The sequence below is a fragment of the Pseudocercospora fijiensis genome (genome assembly GCF_000340215.1).
Source record: "Pseudocercospora fijiensis CIRAD86 unplaced genomic scaffold MYCFIscaffold_3, whole genome shotgun sequence".
In the NCBI taxonomy this organism is placed as follows: Eukaryota; Fungi; Ascomycota; class Dothideomycetes; order Mycosphaerellales; family Mycosphaerellaceae; genus Pseudocercospora; species Pseudocercospora fijiensis.
In genome coordinates, this window is record NW_006921534.1 from 5,344,541 (window position 1) to 5,361,522 (window position 16,982).

Here is a 16,982-nt window from a genome sequence, read left to right on the forward strand (position 1 = left end):
AATCAAATGGGGGGTTTTTTTTTCTGCCGAGTTTCTACATAGTTTGCTATTATCCATTTTTAGTGAAAATAATGTGCACCGGCCATACATTTTCCAAGTAGCCGTACCTTACCTACTCAATAATCAGAACCTAGCGCATGCCGAGAAAAAGAGAGAGAGAGCCGATGTGATGTGCCCTTAAAAATTCGATAGTTGTAGCGCTCTAGATAAATGTCGGAAATTTTGACACTCCCTAATCCTCCGATCTTTCATCTTTTGACTTGCTGCTCGAGGGTCTCGCCTTGACTCCAAACATCCATTTCCATCCTCCGAAAAAAAAAAAATTTTTGTAATATGAAAGAAAAAAAAAAGCCCCCCCCCCCCAAAAAAAAACACAATCTTTCGCCATTGCCCAGCACTTGGGAATAGCCGCCAATGAAACGCCATATCCATGAATGATCATGATCAGACAGAAAGTCCAAACGCTAGAACGCGGCGCCCAACAAAAAAACAAACGACCCACGACACCTCCTCTGTTCTTTTCTTTCCTTTTCTTTTCTTTTCTTCCTCATCTCCTCCTCCCAACAATCGGCAACTTATCCTCCATCCACTTCGACCCTCCTTTTTTCGAAGGATGTTCGTTAATATAATACAATTTCCTCATCCCACAAAAGCCTCCAGGCAACGCGATTCTCTTCACCCGCTCAAAGTGCCCTCCCAATACCTCTGAATTCGGATGCGTCCCAGCTTTACGAGATGCATTCTTCCACGTCCAAACAACATTCTCAACCTCATCGCCCGGCTCCTGGAATTGTCGGGGATTAAAGCTCGGGCGTTGGGCGATGAAATTCGCAATGCTGTGGATGATGGGATATAAGCGTTCGAAGCGTTTGGTGAAGGTGAGCCAGGGGAGAACGTTGGAGGAGTATGCTACGCGGATGTAGGGGTTCATGTAGATGCCTGTGTCGTTGGGTAGGGGTGGGGATCCCATGGCTGCGAGGTCGGCGTGGATGAGACAGCATTCTGACGCGTCCCAGTAGGTATCTGTTTCGGCGCGGAAACGGAGGGAAGAGGAATTTGGTGATGGGATGGCGAGGTTGTCGGGGTTGCGGAGGCCATGGTGAGGTTCGTAGTGGAAGGTTTGTGGTTCGAGGATGTTGCCGGTGGAGAGGGATTCTTTTTGTGCGGTCGAGGAGTAGAGACGTGCTTGGAAGTATTTGGCGTCGAATGCTACCATGCCTCCCCAGCAACTCTTTACCCTGACGGCGTCTTTTTGATGCCAGACATCTTTTCTGCTTTCTCCCTTACCGGCGTTGGTGAACCAGGGATAGAACGGTACGCCCATATCGTAGCCTTCCAGATCCCGAGTTGCGAAGGTGTCATAGAATTTGAAAGGGTTGATAAAGTCTACTGCACAAGTAGCTCGGTATGAAGCACGTCCGGTACTTTCATCGACGTTGGTGTTGAGGAGAAGGTTGGCTGCATCGATTGGATCGAAGACGACATCGTTGAGGTAGAGGAGCTTGTCAAATCGCGTGTTGTAAGCGGGCGATTTCTCATCTTCAAGAGGTCGAAGAGCACGATTCCGTACATCCGCCAAGAACTGCATACGCTTTAAACGTTGACTGCCATCAGGTGTAGAGACGTGGGGAAACTCGGCGAGGTCCAGTCGTTCTGTTACTATGGCCGACTGGCAGGTGATGTTCGTTCTGAAGGTATCGAGTGCGGCCAGCGCGCCCGGATCTGGATCGTTCTCGTAGATGCTCAAGAATACATTCTCAGGTCCCAATATTTTGATTAGACGCAGCACCGATTGCCCCCATTGCCCTGACACCACTTCGCCCTCGTGATCGTACAGACTCGCTGCGATGTATATCTTCTCGTTACCATCGTTCACTCTTTGACCGAATTCTTGTATCCGATGTCGCAACTCCCAATAGCGTGCCGGCGGGTTCGCGTAGGAAGGAAAGAATAGTCCGCATATTACAATTGCTGAGAATATGATGTAGGGTGCCAGGAGGGCAAGTTGGAGTATTCGGCAATGAAGTGATCTCCGCCGTCGTGGAGTGTGGAAGGTGAAGAGTGAAGAGGCAGAGCCGGCTCGCTTGTGTACTCGGAATCGCAGCCATTTTGGTCTCCGCGCTCCTGTCAAGGATTCGTATGCATGATCTTCGGCGTCGGCGAAGTCGTCGAGTTCGAACTCCAGCTGCTCCTCATGCTGGCTCTCGACACTGCTCGCAGAGTATGTTCGGTCCAGCAGCGCTTCCTCCTCCACGCGGTCTTTTGCCTCCATCGCGGCAGGCGAAGAATGGATGGGAGCAGACGGCCAGCCAGTTTGGATCGGTCGCAGGGGAGGAGCGAGCGTAGGGGGTGGATTTGGATTGTGCGGTCGGTCGTGATTATTATTGCGTGCTCGTCGAGTCGTCGGTGCCACGCGCGAAGCAGAAGATCGGGCCGCGGGTTAACAGGAGTGCGGGAGGATACGTTTGTACATTGAGAAGGAGTGCCAAGAAGCTCAGGCAGTGTATACTGGATAGGAGTTGGGCGAGAGAAAGACGTAAAGTATGTAGCCTCGAGGCTCGAGGCTATGCTGACCTGACGCCGATGTGCGACGCGTGGACAGACATGGGAAAGGCAATCGTAGGCAAGGCAAGGCAAAGCAAGAAAAAAGACGAGACACGAGTGTAAGATGGTTAAAAGGCAAAAAGGTAATACGCACCAGCAGCAACCACACAGCCTCCCTAGCGACAGATGTCATGCAATGCCCAGTGAGGCCGTTGCGTGCGAGGAGGACAAGCCACATGCTGATCACCTAGAAAGGATAATAATCTACATAGCCCCTTCACTCTACCTACACATGATTCGGAATATACTGTATGCAATCAGCTCACACAACCATCTTCTCATCAGCTTATCATCCCACACCAACAAACACCGACACAGTTGTTGGCAAAGCCAAATCCAAAGTCCCGGGAGGCTCCTTCATCTGCCGCTCTCGATATACTCTCATCAATGCTTGTATCCATGTGGGGAACCAGTAAGAGTGTCAAACACTAGCACGCTCGAGGCTGAATACCAGGGTGCTTGAACTCTTGCCTCATCCGTACATTTGTTAACCTACTCATCAATGGTGCCGATGCAGTGCGATGCTACCTACCGAATCCGATACAACAGTAAATGCCTGCGTATCTTGAGACGAGGATACTGCTTCGGACTGTGATTGTTACTGTACAACTATTCTGCCGAAGGATCTGAAGGATGCCAATCACTGCATGTATGTGGTCATTTCTTCCCAAATTTCTCCGCTGAGGCTTGTCACGAGATGCATAACGTTACGAGAAAGGAAAAGGCTGGACATGTGAAATGTTGTGCTGCTTCCTGGCTGAGTGTACTTTTTGATGTCTATGCTTGCCCTGCCACATCTGGCCCAGCTTGTGCCGTCTACGCCGCCTCACGACGCTTTCTTCCTTTCCTCCTCAAGCAGAGCATCCACCACCTGAAATACGCCCGTCACAAGCTTCATCGTGCCCTCATCCACCTGTCCCTGAAACCTCTGCTGGACTTTGTCGGGATGCCACTTGACTCGCTCCGATTTGTAAATGTGGATTCGTGACGGCCCATCCCTTCCCAAAGGCACATGTCGCATGAAGTCCACGATATTCGCCTTAATGACCGGCTTCGACTGCAAGACAGGCCATGGGATGCGCTTGGAAGGCTCAGCAGACTTGTTGTCGCCTTTCTGCTCGAGAAGCTCCTTCTTTAGTGCGTCCCAGGCAGCAGCATATTGCTTCCAAGCCTGGCCGTATTCGTGTAGCAACGAACTATTGGAAGCGCGCGCCGACGCCCCACGGGTCTTGTCATCGAAGTCGAATACATACTCGTAGTCCTCGTCATCAAGACCAGCGAATTTTCTCGCATTCTGCCTCTCCGCGCGTTCCCATGCAGCTCGCTGTTTGCGACGGATGAACTCCTGGCGCTGTCGACTCTGCTCTTCCTCTTCCTCACGTCTTTGCTTCTCCTTCCGCTCACGCTCAAGCACGATATGAGGATTCTTCTTCTCCCACATTTTCATCTGCACGTACGCGGCATACTGCTCATCGTTCATCCGCTCCAGCTCACCTTTTTCATTCTCGACTGTCGGTCGAGAATAGACATGAATGGGCTGGCTGTAGACACTTTCCCAATATGCGGCGCCCTCATCGTCAGCTAGAGCGTCGAACAAAGATTCACGAAATGCTGCAGTCGAGTCTGCGGTGGCTGCGCGCTCCAAGTCGACAGGTTCTCGTGGAAATGGATGCGCGGCACTCTCCGATTCTTCTTCCGATTCACGCTTTGCTCTTCTGCTCTTGCGATGGCCACGATTGCTGTCTCGGTGTCGATGCCTTCGCTTCCCGTCTCGAGGATCTGAAGTTCCGCTCTTGAACCGAAATTTCAGGGATGAACCATCGTCTTTTCGCTCTCCGCGACGTCTGCGCTTTGCATCGTCAGCGCTATGACGATCGTCATCGCGATTATTATTATGTCGATCGATTTCATCCTGCAGGCTGGCAAGAATGGCGTCGTGGTTGAGGTCATCGTTGTGGCTTTGCAGTTTGTCCCTCACTTGCCTCTTGCTCTCCGCAAGAGACGGCATTTGTCCGGACTCGAAAAGCTCCTCGATTTGTGTAGCATGTCGGTGGTTTTGGGTGGGTTTATGAGCGGCGTGATCACATCAATGTCGCTGTGGTCAAGTGAAGAAGGTGCTGATCGCGATGACATCGGATCGGTTTTCTTGGTTGCACATGCCAGCCAAGCGTGGGTCGGGCCGTTTTGGTTTGGTTTCCAGAGACAATATGAGGCATGTGATGACAGAAAACGGATGAAACAAGGCAGAACGTGAAAGCCTTCCTTACCCAACGCTGACACAAACAGGAGCAGAAATTCCTATCATTCGGGCCATTATTTCCTCGTCAACCCAGCACTTTCGTAGAAATAGAGTTCCATCAGAAGCCACGATCATGGCTCGTCTCTCGGCATCAAGCTCCGCAATCTCCTCCGGCCATGCCTCCAACGCCAACGGTCACATCTCGCTCACCCCGTCTACCACCACGACAGTCTCGTCCCCCACGCATAAAAACGGCGATGATACGACAGTAAAGTCCTCAGTCCTTGACGAAATCGGTTACGACGACGTGGACGATGCAATCGACACCTCAGACGTTCCGATGGACGAGTCGTTATTTCCAGGAGGCTCACGCGATCTGTCAAGAATCGGAGTGCAAGCATTCGCACTGGGAAACTTCCTCTCAGCCGGACTCATTCTAGCAGCCTATCTCGTCAAGATCGAGTCGCTATGGTGGCGTTTGCCAGCCTTCACTGCTGCCTTGGCCTTCTTCCATTTCATGGAATACTGGACTCAAGCTCGGTACAACACTCCAGCCATTCGAGCTGACAGCTTCTTACTGTTCACAAACGGCTGGCAGTATAATACCGCGCATTCGCTAGCTACCGTTGAGCTCGTGCTGTCTTGTATCTACCCATCCTATGGCCAAGCCTACGTCTACCCCTACACAATCGCTGCAGGACTGGCTCTGGTCTTCGTCGGCCAATTTGTCAGGAGTCTTGCAATGGCACAGGCCGGAGTCAGCTTCAATCATGTCATTTCGCGAGAGCGTAAAGACACTCATAAGCTGGTGACCAATGGGATCTACAGCTTCTTCAGACACCCAAGCTATTTTGGTTTCTTCTGGTGGGCTTTAGGCACGCAGTTGCTGGTTGGCAACAAATTTTGTGTCTTTGGCTACGGACTTGCGCTATGGAGATTCTTTTCCACTAGGATTCGCGGTACGTAAAGGCAATGGTCGTGGATGACTGATCGAGATTGCTGACTTTTGCGACAGCCGAGGAGAGATTGCTCTCTGACGAGAAGTTCTTTGGCAAAGACTATCTGGAGTACAAGAAGCGCACGGGGACTATGATTCCCTTCATCCCATGAGCATGAATTTCAAGCACTACCCAGTTGGATCGACCCTTTCGAGGTTGCGGGACTTACATTCGGCGTAACACATCTAGAACGGGTCTTTCAATCTGCAGCACTGCTGCACCCATGATAGACTGTGGCGAATCTCGTAATTGCCACAAACAGAATAGGACCAAATGCCATGCGAGTTCCATTAAGAAGCGAAAGCTCACGATTACGGCCCGTCTTGCAGGCAAAGAGCGCCTTTTCTCTATTTGTCTCGGAGACACCTGCAAGGAGGAAATGCTCGAAACGGTGTAAGATGTGCTTAAAACACTATGTTTGCTTATAGTAGCGTATCTAGTCCTACTATAAGCTCGCAGTAGTGTATCTGGCCCTACTACAAGCTCGCAGTAGTGTATCTAGTCCTGCTATAAGCTCCAGTCGCAAGCCTCGTCTGTGTCCTGTTAACCTTCTATGCAGCAGCAGTCTGCTCTGCGTGCCTTACACAAAGGAACAAATCTCAGCCGACCGTATCATCGCAAGTCGTAATAATACACGTCTCTGCACGGACACGTACATGTCGAACCAAATGTAATCGTCGTCAGATCGTTAAAAAAAAATCAGCAAATGGGGTATCCAGTTCATCGCCGTATGTTTTGCATGTACGCTGCAATGCTCATGTCGCAAAAGGAATGATGGGGTTGTGCTGTTCTTCATCATCGAAGGCCGTGATAACTGGGATATGATGTTAATTGCGTGCCAGTAGTTGAAGACTCAGTCTCTTCCATAAGTGCGTCATCCCCGACTTCTCGCCATTCGAGACTGCGTTCGGCCATGCATCGAATACCTGGTACACGTTTCGCCCACAAAGATTCGGATGGCGATCGGAATGTGTAGCCACGCTGAGAGCTGATGACACCAATGGCTTGGAGGACCGATTTGCGTGTGTCGCGGCCGAAGACTGTGGGGTTACGGATCCACTCGAGGCTCGTTTCCAGCTCCGAGTCGAGAGCTATCATTGTCGTCCTATCAATACCGACGGTGGGCGAGAGTGGGGTTGTCTCGTGGTGTCCGGGTGATGGTGTTCGGATGGCTGTGGGAAGTGCTGGGAAAGCGGGATCGAGAGGAGAGTTTTTCCATGGCTGTGCTGAGGTCGGAGTTGGAGGGAGGGCGGCAGTTGGTGGAGGCGTGGGTAACGGAGGGAGGCCACCTTTGCCTAGGCCTTTCAAGATAGATCGTGTTTCGGCAAGAAGGTGGTGTGCTCGATCGTTCTGGCCACGGCTTACTAAACTCAGAGCTCTTGTCAACATGTCAGAAGTCAGGAGTTCCATGCGACGCTGAACCACGGATGGATGAGGCGGTATGGAAGGCGTAGTCGGTCGGCCACCATTCTGCGCCTTTGTGGAAGGAGCAGGTAGCATTGTGATGGCAAGCAAAGAAGGACGTGCCAGCTGAGTACTGACACGTTCAAGAAGGACGTCTTCCTGGACGAGCTCCGCCTGGAGAATTGGGAGCTCCTCAACAGAAGCAGCGCGGCTTTCCTCTTGCTCAATAGAACCAAGTGCTTCAAGACTGGAAACCATGTTTTCCCAAGCATCGGCAAGGACGGATTCCGGTGTTGAGTTGTCAGGCTGAATGGCGAGCTGGACGAGGATATCGCGTTTATCGCCGAAGCGCATGTCGCCGAGGGAAGCTTCAGCATCGCGACCGGTCGCTCTCTTGGTTACTTGGAGCGCACCACTGATCTTCACAAATTTGGCAGGTGAACCCTCAGGCAGACGCAGCCGAACTCTCACGTTCTGATGGGACGTGCTTTGCATCGAACCGAGGCAGCCTGCGACGCACTCGCGAAGCATCAGCCAGTCCTTGACATACATATAGCTCGCTTTTGTCCTCGTGGCCATCTCGACCATGGTGTCAGGCTTGTGTGTGAGCCCTAGGCCGAAAGAATAGATGCCAATCTTCGCTGCTTCTGCTCGGGAGGCGACAAAGTCCACGCTGTCCGGATCTGAAGTGGACGAATCGCTGATGAGAAGGATATTTGACAGCGGGTTTGCCGATTTGCGTTGCATGAGCAGGTCCACTGCCACGTTGGCACCATCAACGACATCCGCGCGAACGTTCTTGCTGCCGATGGGTCTGATGGAACTCAGTGCGAGGCCCCATCCACCCCAACTTTTCGTTGTCATTCCGACGAGAGGCACACCTCCAGATTCGGCACCAAATGCGACCAGCCCCATGCGATCTCGCTCTCCAAGATTTGCTAGCAGAAATCGCAGAGTTTCCCTCAGGAGGTTTATCTTCAGACCTTGCATCGAGGAAGTGACGGGCACCACAACCACAATGTCCAAAGGTATATGCAGGGAGCAACCCAGCTTCATTTCGCGCCCACCACCGGCAGGCGAGTTACTATATTCTGTGGGTGCAGTGGCCTGCGATCGGTTGGCTCCGTACGATGATGGGACAGATGACACCCGCTTTTTTCTCCGTGACGTGTACTCGTCCTCATCAGTTCCCGAAAAGTCCTGCTCCAAGTCCTGCTGTATGGGTGCGAGCGGCGTAGGTCGGTTTATGTTGATGAGTGCCTTGCGCCACTGCCCGAGCTGTGTGCGATCCTGGAATTGGAGGTGGAAGGCAGGTAGTTCGACTACCGACAAACTCAAAGTAAGGATATCCCCTTCTGGCGACGTCTCAACGCGGCTCAGGTGCTTTTTGACGATAATAGAACCTTTGAGCGTGCATCGTGTTTGTGGCTTTGGTCCATCCCGCCCTTGCCAGGGTTGACTCCCGTTTGGCTGAATCTTCTTCTCTTTTACGCATATCAACACCTCACTGAACAAATAACATTCCAATTCTTGCCAGGTTTGCTTATCTTTGCCGACGCGAACAATTCCATGGATGATCAGCCTGCCAAACCGATCAAAATCCAAGCCGTGCCAATTGTCCACGCGCCGGTACAGTTCCTCTTTCGTCTCCTCGAGCGCGTTGTCTTCGTGCACGCTGTCAACTGGTTGTTCCGATACTGGACGAGGCTTCCGCTGCTCAAATCGTTGTTCTCGGGCGGGTGAAGGTAGTGGAGGGGGGCTTCGCAGCTCCTCTGGATGTGGACGCCATTTCCCTTCCACCACCTCCACAGTCACAAGGCAGGTCAAACTTTGCTGATGTCGAGATTTATTGATTGTCGGAAACTCACTCCTCACTGTCACAATAGGCGCTGGTATTGGATTGCGAGTGTTGAGTCGTAAGCGTCGTGGGCTTGCAAGAGATGCTTCCATCGATTGAACATCGTAGTCGTGCCGTCTGCCACTAGCATGATGGCTGTCGGCATAGTCAGATATTGGTGCGGTGTCGGCACTCGGGTGGCGGCCATGGCCATCAGAATTGGATGTATGTGAAGCAGAATAGCGCTCGTATGGATGACTGCTCAGCGGAGCTGGGCCGGGTCGCAAATGCTCTCGCGATATTCTTTGGGGTGGAAGTTGCTTTTGTGTGGCCGTGCTGGACCTTCTCGGCTCGTCTGACTCCCATGGCTGTACCGCAGCTTCGACATCCTCTGGTCTTTCCCTCAGATCGGGAGTGTGCGTCGAGCGTACGAGCCGGTTCAAATTGTCGAAGTCGACGTTTCCGCCGCGGCTGGTATCGAATCCCAAAGGCTTGTCACAAATTGGGCAATTCCGGACATCGAATTCCCTGATGAACTCATAGAAACATGCCTCGTGTGACACATGGCCGCACGAAAGTTGAAGGATTCGCTCTCCGCGAAGGATGTGTTCCAAAGGCTCCTCGCATGCGGCACAAAAGCTGCCGACGAATGTTCGCTCACGTCGATTGGTGCCTTTGGTGGCAAACATGTCGTCGGGCAGCTTGCTGATGGAAGCACGCTTCGAGGGACACGCTCCGCTCTATGTGTTCGTCGGGCGAAGGAGGCCTGGGCGTGGCGGGCGTAGGGTTCCTGGTAGGACTATTGTTGTTGGTCCGAATTTAGCAAGGTTGAGGGTGCAAGTTGGCTTTGCCGGGAAGCTGAGACAGAGTTCTGAAGTCAGCTACGTTCATTCGATGAGAGTCAGAGACACGACGAATCTTCGCAATAATCATTATTCACTAGTCATGGTGCGGGTAGGGCAGGTAGGTAGGTAGCTCCGTACTGATTTGTCTAATAATAATGCGCTGCCTCATCACACGTGCCGACGTTCTTCGCCTGCTCTTGTTCCTCGATTCAGGCTGTATCAGGCCCACGGCAGTTAGCTTTTCGACCGTCCTCCTCGAGTAGTGATCCTGCCTAGCCCGCTGTTCATCCGCAGTCGATAGGGCCAGAGCTGTTGGATAGCGCGTGCGATGCGGGCTGCGGGTCCGTATACATAATGGCAATGCTCCCGGCGGCCTGTTTCGTCTCGTTTCGTCTGGAGTGGTTCGCGTGGTTGCAAGGTCTAATTTAGAGGGGCAGTAGCACTCAGACACCAGGACATTCCCTGGCGGCTGGAGGGCCCGCGCGAGGCTGGCAGTGGGCTCTCGGAGGTGCGTACAGAGTACGGAGCGAGAAGGTCGGGCTGCCGGGAACGAGAGGTACGAGAAGAGCGCCGACCACGCCGCCGTCACATCAGAGGCAGCATCAGCATCAGCATCACTGAAAGCTCTCGACAAGCTAGCCCGGCCACAATGCTAGCGTTACACGGCCTGCAGGGCGGCAGAAGCAGCAGCAGAAGCGCATGGCATGCTCGATGCCGGCAAGATTGAACGTCCCCTGCCCTGCCCTGCCCTGCCCTGCCCTGCCCTGCCCTGCCCTGCAATGCCGGAGATTTAGTCTTCGTGCCACATGCAGCGTGGACATGATGGTGGCCACTGCATCGACGGCACAGCACTGCTACCGTGCTCGCGACTCACTCGACCTTCGGTGCACCGTGCGGGCATGTGGAAACGTGCCAGCGCCAGCATGCGCCGCACCCGAGCTCACCAGCGATTGAGAGTGCTTCCTCCTCGGAAGAGCCGTTGTCCGTTGCTGTACGAAGGGAAGGCTGTAACGGCGCCCGAGCCTCCCCATCCATGCCTCGCCTCGCCTCGCCTCTCCTACTGTACGCCGTCCCGCTGCTGTGGCCAGCGTGTTCCACGACAGCACGAGCACACGATCGTCGTGCGACGAGACAAAACGCAGAGGCGTCGAACTACCGCGCGCCTGGTTCACTGCACATTGTCCTGCAGGAAAGTGGCTGCAATCACGTCTGGCGGCTTGCGTGTAGTGAAGTTGGCGAGTTGCTGTGATGCGAGCTGTCCGCAGCACTACTGAAAAGCGCATCTGCACACTCCCAACGCTTCATCGTTGTGGACAGACGGTGGTCTAAAACTGCCGACTATGCAACCTTGAATGTGGCGCTCTCTGCCTCTGCCTGCCGCGCCTGGTGTCACTGTCATCTCTGTGCCGCTGCTTCCCGCTTTCTTTCTCTTCCCCTAAGTTACCTACTTTTCCACCCCTCCGCCTCTGAAACGCCTCCAAGATACATGTAGATGGCATAACATTGTTCAGGGAAAGGGGCACTCGGGCTAATCGTTGCCTCTCTGCAAGCCTGCCAACGCGCGCACCACCTTATTCCGGTCCGGCAGATCCTCCCCTCCTTCATACTACTGCACCTCTACCTCCACAGCCCGATCGTCAACAGAGATTGTTCGAAATTTTTATTATGCTACATGCCGACATCGACAAGACCCCGGTTTATTGCTCATGAGGACACCTTGTGCCCGATCATGTCAGCATATGAGCTTCAGCGAACGGTGCGATACGCCACGATGCGAACGCTGGTCAATTGCCGCTCGCCCAGGGGTGTGTGTGGTGATTGATGAGATTGGTGGTGACATGCTCCCTTGCCGATTGCCCACCTGCAAAGAATAATGGGCCTTGGGGACGGGAAACTTGAGTCACCCATCGTCTGAAGCCTATCGCAATGAACCATTATCAAGCATGGAGGGTCGCTCTTGCATAGAGCCATCTCAAAAGTGATCGCATGGGCTTGGGATCGGACTCGATCGGACTCGACTGTTGCACAACAATGTGCAACGCATCGACGATGGCTACTGCAAATGCACTATCCTACATCTGTCGTGGGACGACTATGTACACCGCGATTTAGCGAGATGGCGGACGGCGGTGATCCCTGAAAACGGGATCTAACTGGTTAAAGCTAGCGTACTGCCTAAAGGAATTATCCGCACCTTTAAAAAGTCTACGTCTAACGCTTTCAAGCTAGCTGCCGCTTACGGGGATTACCCCCGTCCGCCATCTCGCTTAATCGCAGTACTGATGTGACGGCATATGCATAAACCTACAGTGGAGGCTTGCAGGTACGCAGGAACAGCACGTGTCAACCAGCATATGGCTTTGCTTTCATCAATTGACTCTCACGAATCTGGTGTCACCGCCTAGACATCGTCACATTTGCCAACGACAAGCCAAGAAACCCTAACAAATTGACATGCAGCGAGTGACACAATCATTTCGACTGCGTCCGGGGATTTGCCCAGCATCGAGCCAATTGGCATAGCACGAATGCGACTCTTCACGACAATGAGATAACCGATGAGATGATGAAGAGCGGAGGAAGGTTCGAACGATGAGAAGGTTGAAAGTTTCGAAGCTCAAGCCAGACGACGTCAATCTCGCTGCATCTTGGCGCGTGCAACTCTATTCCATACCATACCGCGTTTCACGTGGTAACGCAGCACCACGCAGACATCGTCAGAAACAGAGCGGCTTTGCAGTATTTGCCCGACAAATCCGACATGTCCGCGACTTGAAGCTCGCATGTACGTCGTACTTTTTCGGAAGATGTGTTGCAGATGTTCTATGTCTGCTGCTATGTGGCTACAATGTTGATGGCTTTCCATCATGCCACCCATTCCAGCTTCTTATGCGAGACCAGCTATGGAATACGGATCGGTTGTTGGTCGGCTCAGGATCGGAAATCGAAGTCGGCAAAAGGGACCTTCAGAAATGGTTAACCTGGCTACCGGCTTCCAAATAAGCGCTAGCTTGTGACCGTTAGGTGAAGGATTAATATAGCGCTTTTTACGGACCTTCAGAAGAGGCCAATTGGTATGTAATTGAATGTGGTTTAGCGTTGTAAAGAGCCCCTAACAGCCCCTGTTCTAGACCTTCTAGGGGTGCGGACTTCAGCTGTTATATAGTAGTATAGCAACTATAGCAACAACTATAGAAAATGAAGCGATTGTCGTTACTGCAGCTACCGCATTAGCCGTAGTTGTTGCGAGTAAATACCTGGAAGAAGATAGCAGTAATAAGGAGCGGTAGGCATAGCGAGAAGGTGAATCTATACGTAAATATTGGCACCGCTAGTTACGCAGAAATCGACCATTCGAGCTAGCTAGAATCTACTTAAAACAGCGCTTCGATCTCTTCACTTATCCGGAGGCTAATATTAAAGGTGACTTCCGCTTTATAAGGGCTAAATTAATAGAGTTAGTAGACCTGCTAGATATTAGTTCAATCGTGTTACTAGTTAGACTCAAATTGCCCCCTTCTACGGTGCTTTGTATTATTTGCAAGCGCTTGTCTAGTCCAGGCTTCTAGAAGGATATAGATAACTTATTTAGGTACTTAGCAACTATACTAAGTTATATGTTCAATGCTATAGTATATAGCCTAGCGCTAAGATAGAAACCTTTCTTGTTCTTTAATAAGAGGCGGCTTACTAAGCAATATCTCCGGAGCCTAGCTGAGTCGCTATATCTATTAGTTAGAGTGTCTAGTGTATTTAGATATATCGACGGTACTATGCGGAAGATTGCTAGACCTAGTCGTAACTAGCGGGTGTTCTATAATAGCTATAAATACTTCTATAGTATTAAATTCCAAGGTATATAGCTAGCGGATAGAATACTGCTTATTAACGGTCCTTATCCTAGCTCTTATAGTAACGGCCGAATAGTGCGAGAATCGAATATCAACTAGCTATAGCACGACCTATTTAATAATAATATTATCGATAACAAGCTCTTTATATTCGGCGACTCTGTATATAGACAGGTAGACGGTATTATCGGCTCGTAGAAATCGAAGAGAGGCGGATATCGTAACCTAATACTAGCGTAGGTATCGAAGGAGTAGTTAGCACTGCGGCAATTAGTAGAATAGGGGTTTAGTAAAGTGTTAAACAACTGGGCGTTCTTCGAATACAAGAAAGGTCTACGTACGGGGTTAATGCTAATCGGGTCCTGCTATCTAGTAGCGGTATTGCTTACTAACTGCCTGTCGTGTTATCGTAGCAACAAGGTCGCTGCCTACTATAATTTAAGCTATCCGGATATTAGGGATTATCTAGGTGCTGAGCTGCTACTAATGCCGCCGGTAGGTATAGAAATACCGGATCTAATACGCGCAAACCTATCTAGTAATAGTTTTAAGGTTGGGAGTAATATAGAAGATATAGGGGAAGTGGTTGTTGATAATAGTAATAAAGAATAGTAATAGATTAGTTATTGTGTATAGTGTATATAATGCTAAGACTTATATCAAAACTCTTCCGTTCTCTATACTAGTCCTCGTATAAGACTCGGAACAGCATCGGAGGGTCGTTTTACTATAGCTAGAGCTATATTGATTGCTGCTTGATGTCGTAGCTATAGATAGAAGTAGAGAAGAGCTAAGAACCGCTAAGACCTACGATATTTCCGGAAATCTTCAAAATTCGACCTTAAAAGCGATATTATAACGGGTAGTATTACAAACAGCGACAACCAATCTAAAGAATTCGCCTCTTACTAGGTTTCTTACTAACACCGGAATATACCTAAGCTCTAAATGCCTACTAGATTACGCCTAATTTAATCCTCCTCGCTTAAGTCTAATATCTCGATTATACGAACATCTACGTACTAACGATTGTCAATCTCTAATACCTAATGCTTCCGACACCTACGAGACAGTTCTATCGCTATTATAGCCGTCGTCACTACCTCCTATTAGCGTCAAAACGTTAGCAACAAGGCCCTCTTCCAAATCTAAGCTAAAGTCGGTAACCTAAGACAACTACGAAGGAACAAGAGGAACATATCTAACACGGCTACTAACTAGCAAGGCTCTAAGCTTATTAAATTGACGTACCGTCGACGTATACATTAGCTTTATACGCTTCTTAGAGCGGTTGTCTAGGTCGTCTATACGGCGGATTAAATGATAGTTGTTTGCCTTAGATAAGTTAGTAGGTCGACTCGCTAGTGCAGTAATTGCCTCTCGAAATAGCTCTAACACTCGACTTAACGACCTCTCCTTATTTAGCTGCTTCTTACTATCGATATCCAACCGACGGCGCGTTATATACAGAGTCGCAGGAACCTTAGAAAGAGCTAGGCCTAGTAATAGAGTTGATAGTGCTAGAGCAACAATTGGACTCGGTGTTAATGGACTTATAAACGCTATTGGATCTTAGACTCGCTACAATATAACACGGAGCATATTGTCTTAAACCTGCTAAGCTAGAGTCTTATAACTGCGCAGCTCTTTAGGCGTAAGAAGCTTCTCGCGGAGCTTCTTATTATTTAGTAATACAGTATCCTTAAAGCGATTAAGTATCTATTTAAACTCGGAGTCCTTAGCAACTATACCGGAGGCCGTTAAGAGCGCTCTATACTCGACAACTCGCTTTGCAATCTACCTGCGAATAAGTGTATCTATACCCTTAATAGCACGCTGTCTAGCAGGCTTATAGTCGTTGTACTACTTCTAACAGCGCTTAACCATATCTCGGATCCGACCTTCTATATAATAGCTAGCATTAGCCTCGAAGTGCTTAATAATTAGCAAGGCAAAATCGTCCGATATGCGGCTGTCGCTATTAACTCGATTGTAGTCGTCTTCTACGCCTTCTAGTAGGTTAAAGTTGTGCTAAGAGTCTTTAGTAGCAGTAGAAGGCTAAGAGTCGCTTAAATCCAGTGTAGGCTATTAGACTACAGCCTATTGTTGTTATTCCTGTTGTTGTTGTTCCTATTGTTATTATTCCTATTGTTGTTGTTCCTATTGTTGCCGCTACCGCTCGAGGTAAGCCGTTAAAGAGGTGTCTATACCTCTTTAAATAACCGGCCTCGGTAGAGTTAAAATTAGTGTCTAGTTAGTAGCTATACTGCTCTCGCTGTCGCTATTATAGCTTAAATTAGTCAATAAGCTTACTACGGACATAGAGCGACTATGCAGTAGCCGCTTAATAACCGACTAGATTAGAGGCAATAGACTTCCGACTAAATATAGCTATGTTAAAGAGACATCTATATAAAGAGGGTTACCTTAAAGAGCTACTCGAATAGGTGTAGGCGGTGCCTGCAGTAGTAGGTAGACTAGAGTAGTAAAGGCTAGTATAGAAGAGCCGGAGCCTAGGTCGATAATACGAGAGGGATAAGAGGGGGGGTCTATAGTAGCTATAATCGAGAATAAGGGTAGTTATACTAACAATTGAAGACCTCTTATGCTTCTATAGGTAGCTCTTATCCTATAGACGATATACTGTAATCAATCCTCGAATTTAGGTTCTACCTAGTAGCCCCTATTGCTAATTACAATAACGGCTATATACCTAGACCTTTATATATATAAGTTAGTGCCCTCTCGTACTGCTATCTCGAAGACCTAATAGCTACTTTCTACCTCGCTGTCGTAGGAGCCAATTTGCCTTTAATAAGCTAAGCCGGACAGGGTTTAAGCTACCTTCTACATTCTTCTAACACCTAACTTCTTCTAGCTAAGGCAGGATTACTACCCCTGCGAGTCGTAAATATAGTATCTTATATGCTTTTGAACGCGCGCGTTCAAAAGCACGGTCCAAGGTCTACGAGTTGATAATTCACCCCTATTCAAACCGGCGGTCGAAGGATGCGGTACTAACCTTCGCATCCACCTTGTTCCCCGACTGCGCGAAATTGGTGGCTTCTGAAGGTCCCTAAAAACATGACTCGAAGCAGTCCAAAAGAATACGCTATTTCCAGAGTATGCACGACATTTTTCTAGCGGAGATCTATCAGGCATGACTCGTATTGCGAACGCCACTGATTACGATCTCCTACTGAT

General features: G+C 50.0%; 5 protein-coding genes across 5 annotated transcripts; 1 reads left to right on the forward strand and 4 right to left on the reverse strand.

The window, feature by feature from the left end:
• Window positions 1-545: 545 nt before the first annotated feature.
• Window positions 546-2,603, reverse strand: MYCFIDRAFT_153107 (glycosyltransferase family 69 protein; the record flags this gene model as incomplete). The annotated part of the gene is made up of 1 exon (XM_007927291.1): window positions 546-2,603. The coding sequence occupies exon 1, from the start codon at window positions 2,270-2,272 to the stop codon at window positions 548-550; it is 1,725 nt and encodes a 574-aa protein (XP_007925482.1). The 5' UTR covers window positions 2,273-2,603.
• Window positions 2,604-3,439: 836 nt separating this feature from the next.
• Window positions 3,440-4,411, reverse strand: MYCFIDRAFT_5468 (uncharacterized protein; the record flags this gene model as incomplete). Its single annotated transcript, XM_007925983.1, has 2 exons — window positions 3,440-3,775; window positions 3,854-4,411. Coding segments are annotated over 2 exons (894 nt in total), but the record flags the coding sequence as incomplete, so codon positions are not given.
• A 772-nt stretch (window positions 4,412-5,183) lies between these two features.
• Window positions 5,184-5,953, forward strand: MYCFIDRAFT_65082 (uncharacterized protein; the record flags this gene model as incomplete). The annotated part of the gene is made up of 2 exons (XM_007926140.1): window positions 5,184-5,802; window positions 5,859-5,953. 2 exons carry the CDS (start codon window positions 5,184-5,186, stop codon window positions 5,951-5,953), a joined length of 714 nt encoding a protein of 237 aa, XP_007924331.1.
• A 608-nt stretch (window positions 5,954-6,561) lies between these two features.
• MYCFIDRAFT_173848 (uncharacterized protein) lies at window positions 6,562-10,015 on the reverse strand (the record flags this gene model as incomplete). Its single annotated transcript, XM_007927292.1, has 4 exons — window positions 6,562-6,626; window positions 6,657-9,783; window positions 9,815-9,881; window positions 9,948-10,015. The coding sequence occupies 4 exons, from the start codon at window positions 10,013-10,015 to the stop codon at window positions 6,562-6,564; spliced, it is 3,327 nt and encodes a 1,108-aa protein (XP_007925483.1).
• Window positions 10,016-10,073: 58 nt separating this feature from the next.
• On the reverse strand, window positions 10,074-16,940 carry MYCFIDRAFT_173849 (uncharacterized protein; the record flags this gene model as incomplete). The annotated part of the gene is made up of 23 exons (XM_007927293.1): window positions 10,074-10,130; window positions 10,157-10,544; window positions 10,576-10,696; window positions 10,734-10,759; window positions 10,802-11,079; window positions 11,105-11,194; window positions 11,219-11,339; window positions 11,384-11,470; window positions 11,498-11,533; window positions 11,555-11,595; window positions 11,644-11,671; window positions 11,693-11,940; window positions 11,968-11,980; window positions 12,030-12,063; window positions 12,122-12,132; window positions 12,177-12,290; window positions 12,326-12,368; window positions 12,398-12,590; window positions 12,617-12,770; window positions 12,802-12,891; window positions 16,734-16,764; window positions 16,813-16,866; window positions 16,910-16,940. 23 exons carry the CDS (start codon window positions 16,938-16,940, stop codon window positions 10,074-10,076), a joined length of 2,289 nt encoding a protein of 762 aa, XP_007925484.1.
• Window positions 16,941-16,982: the final 42 nt, after the last annotated feature.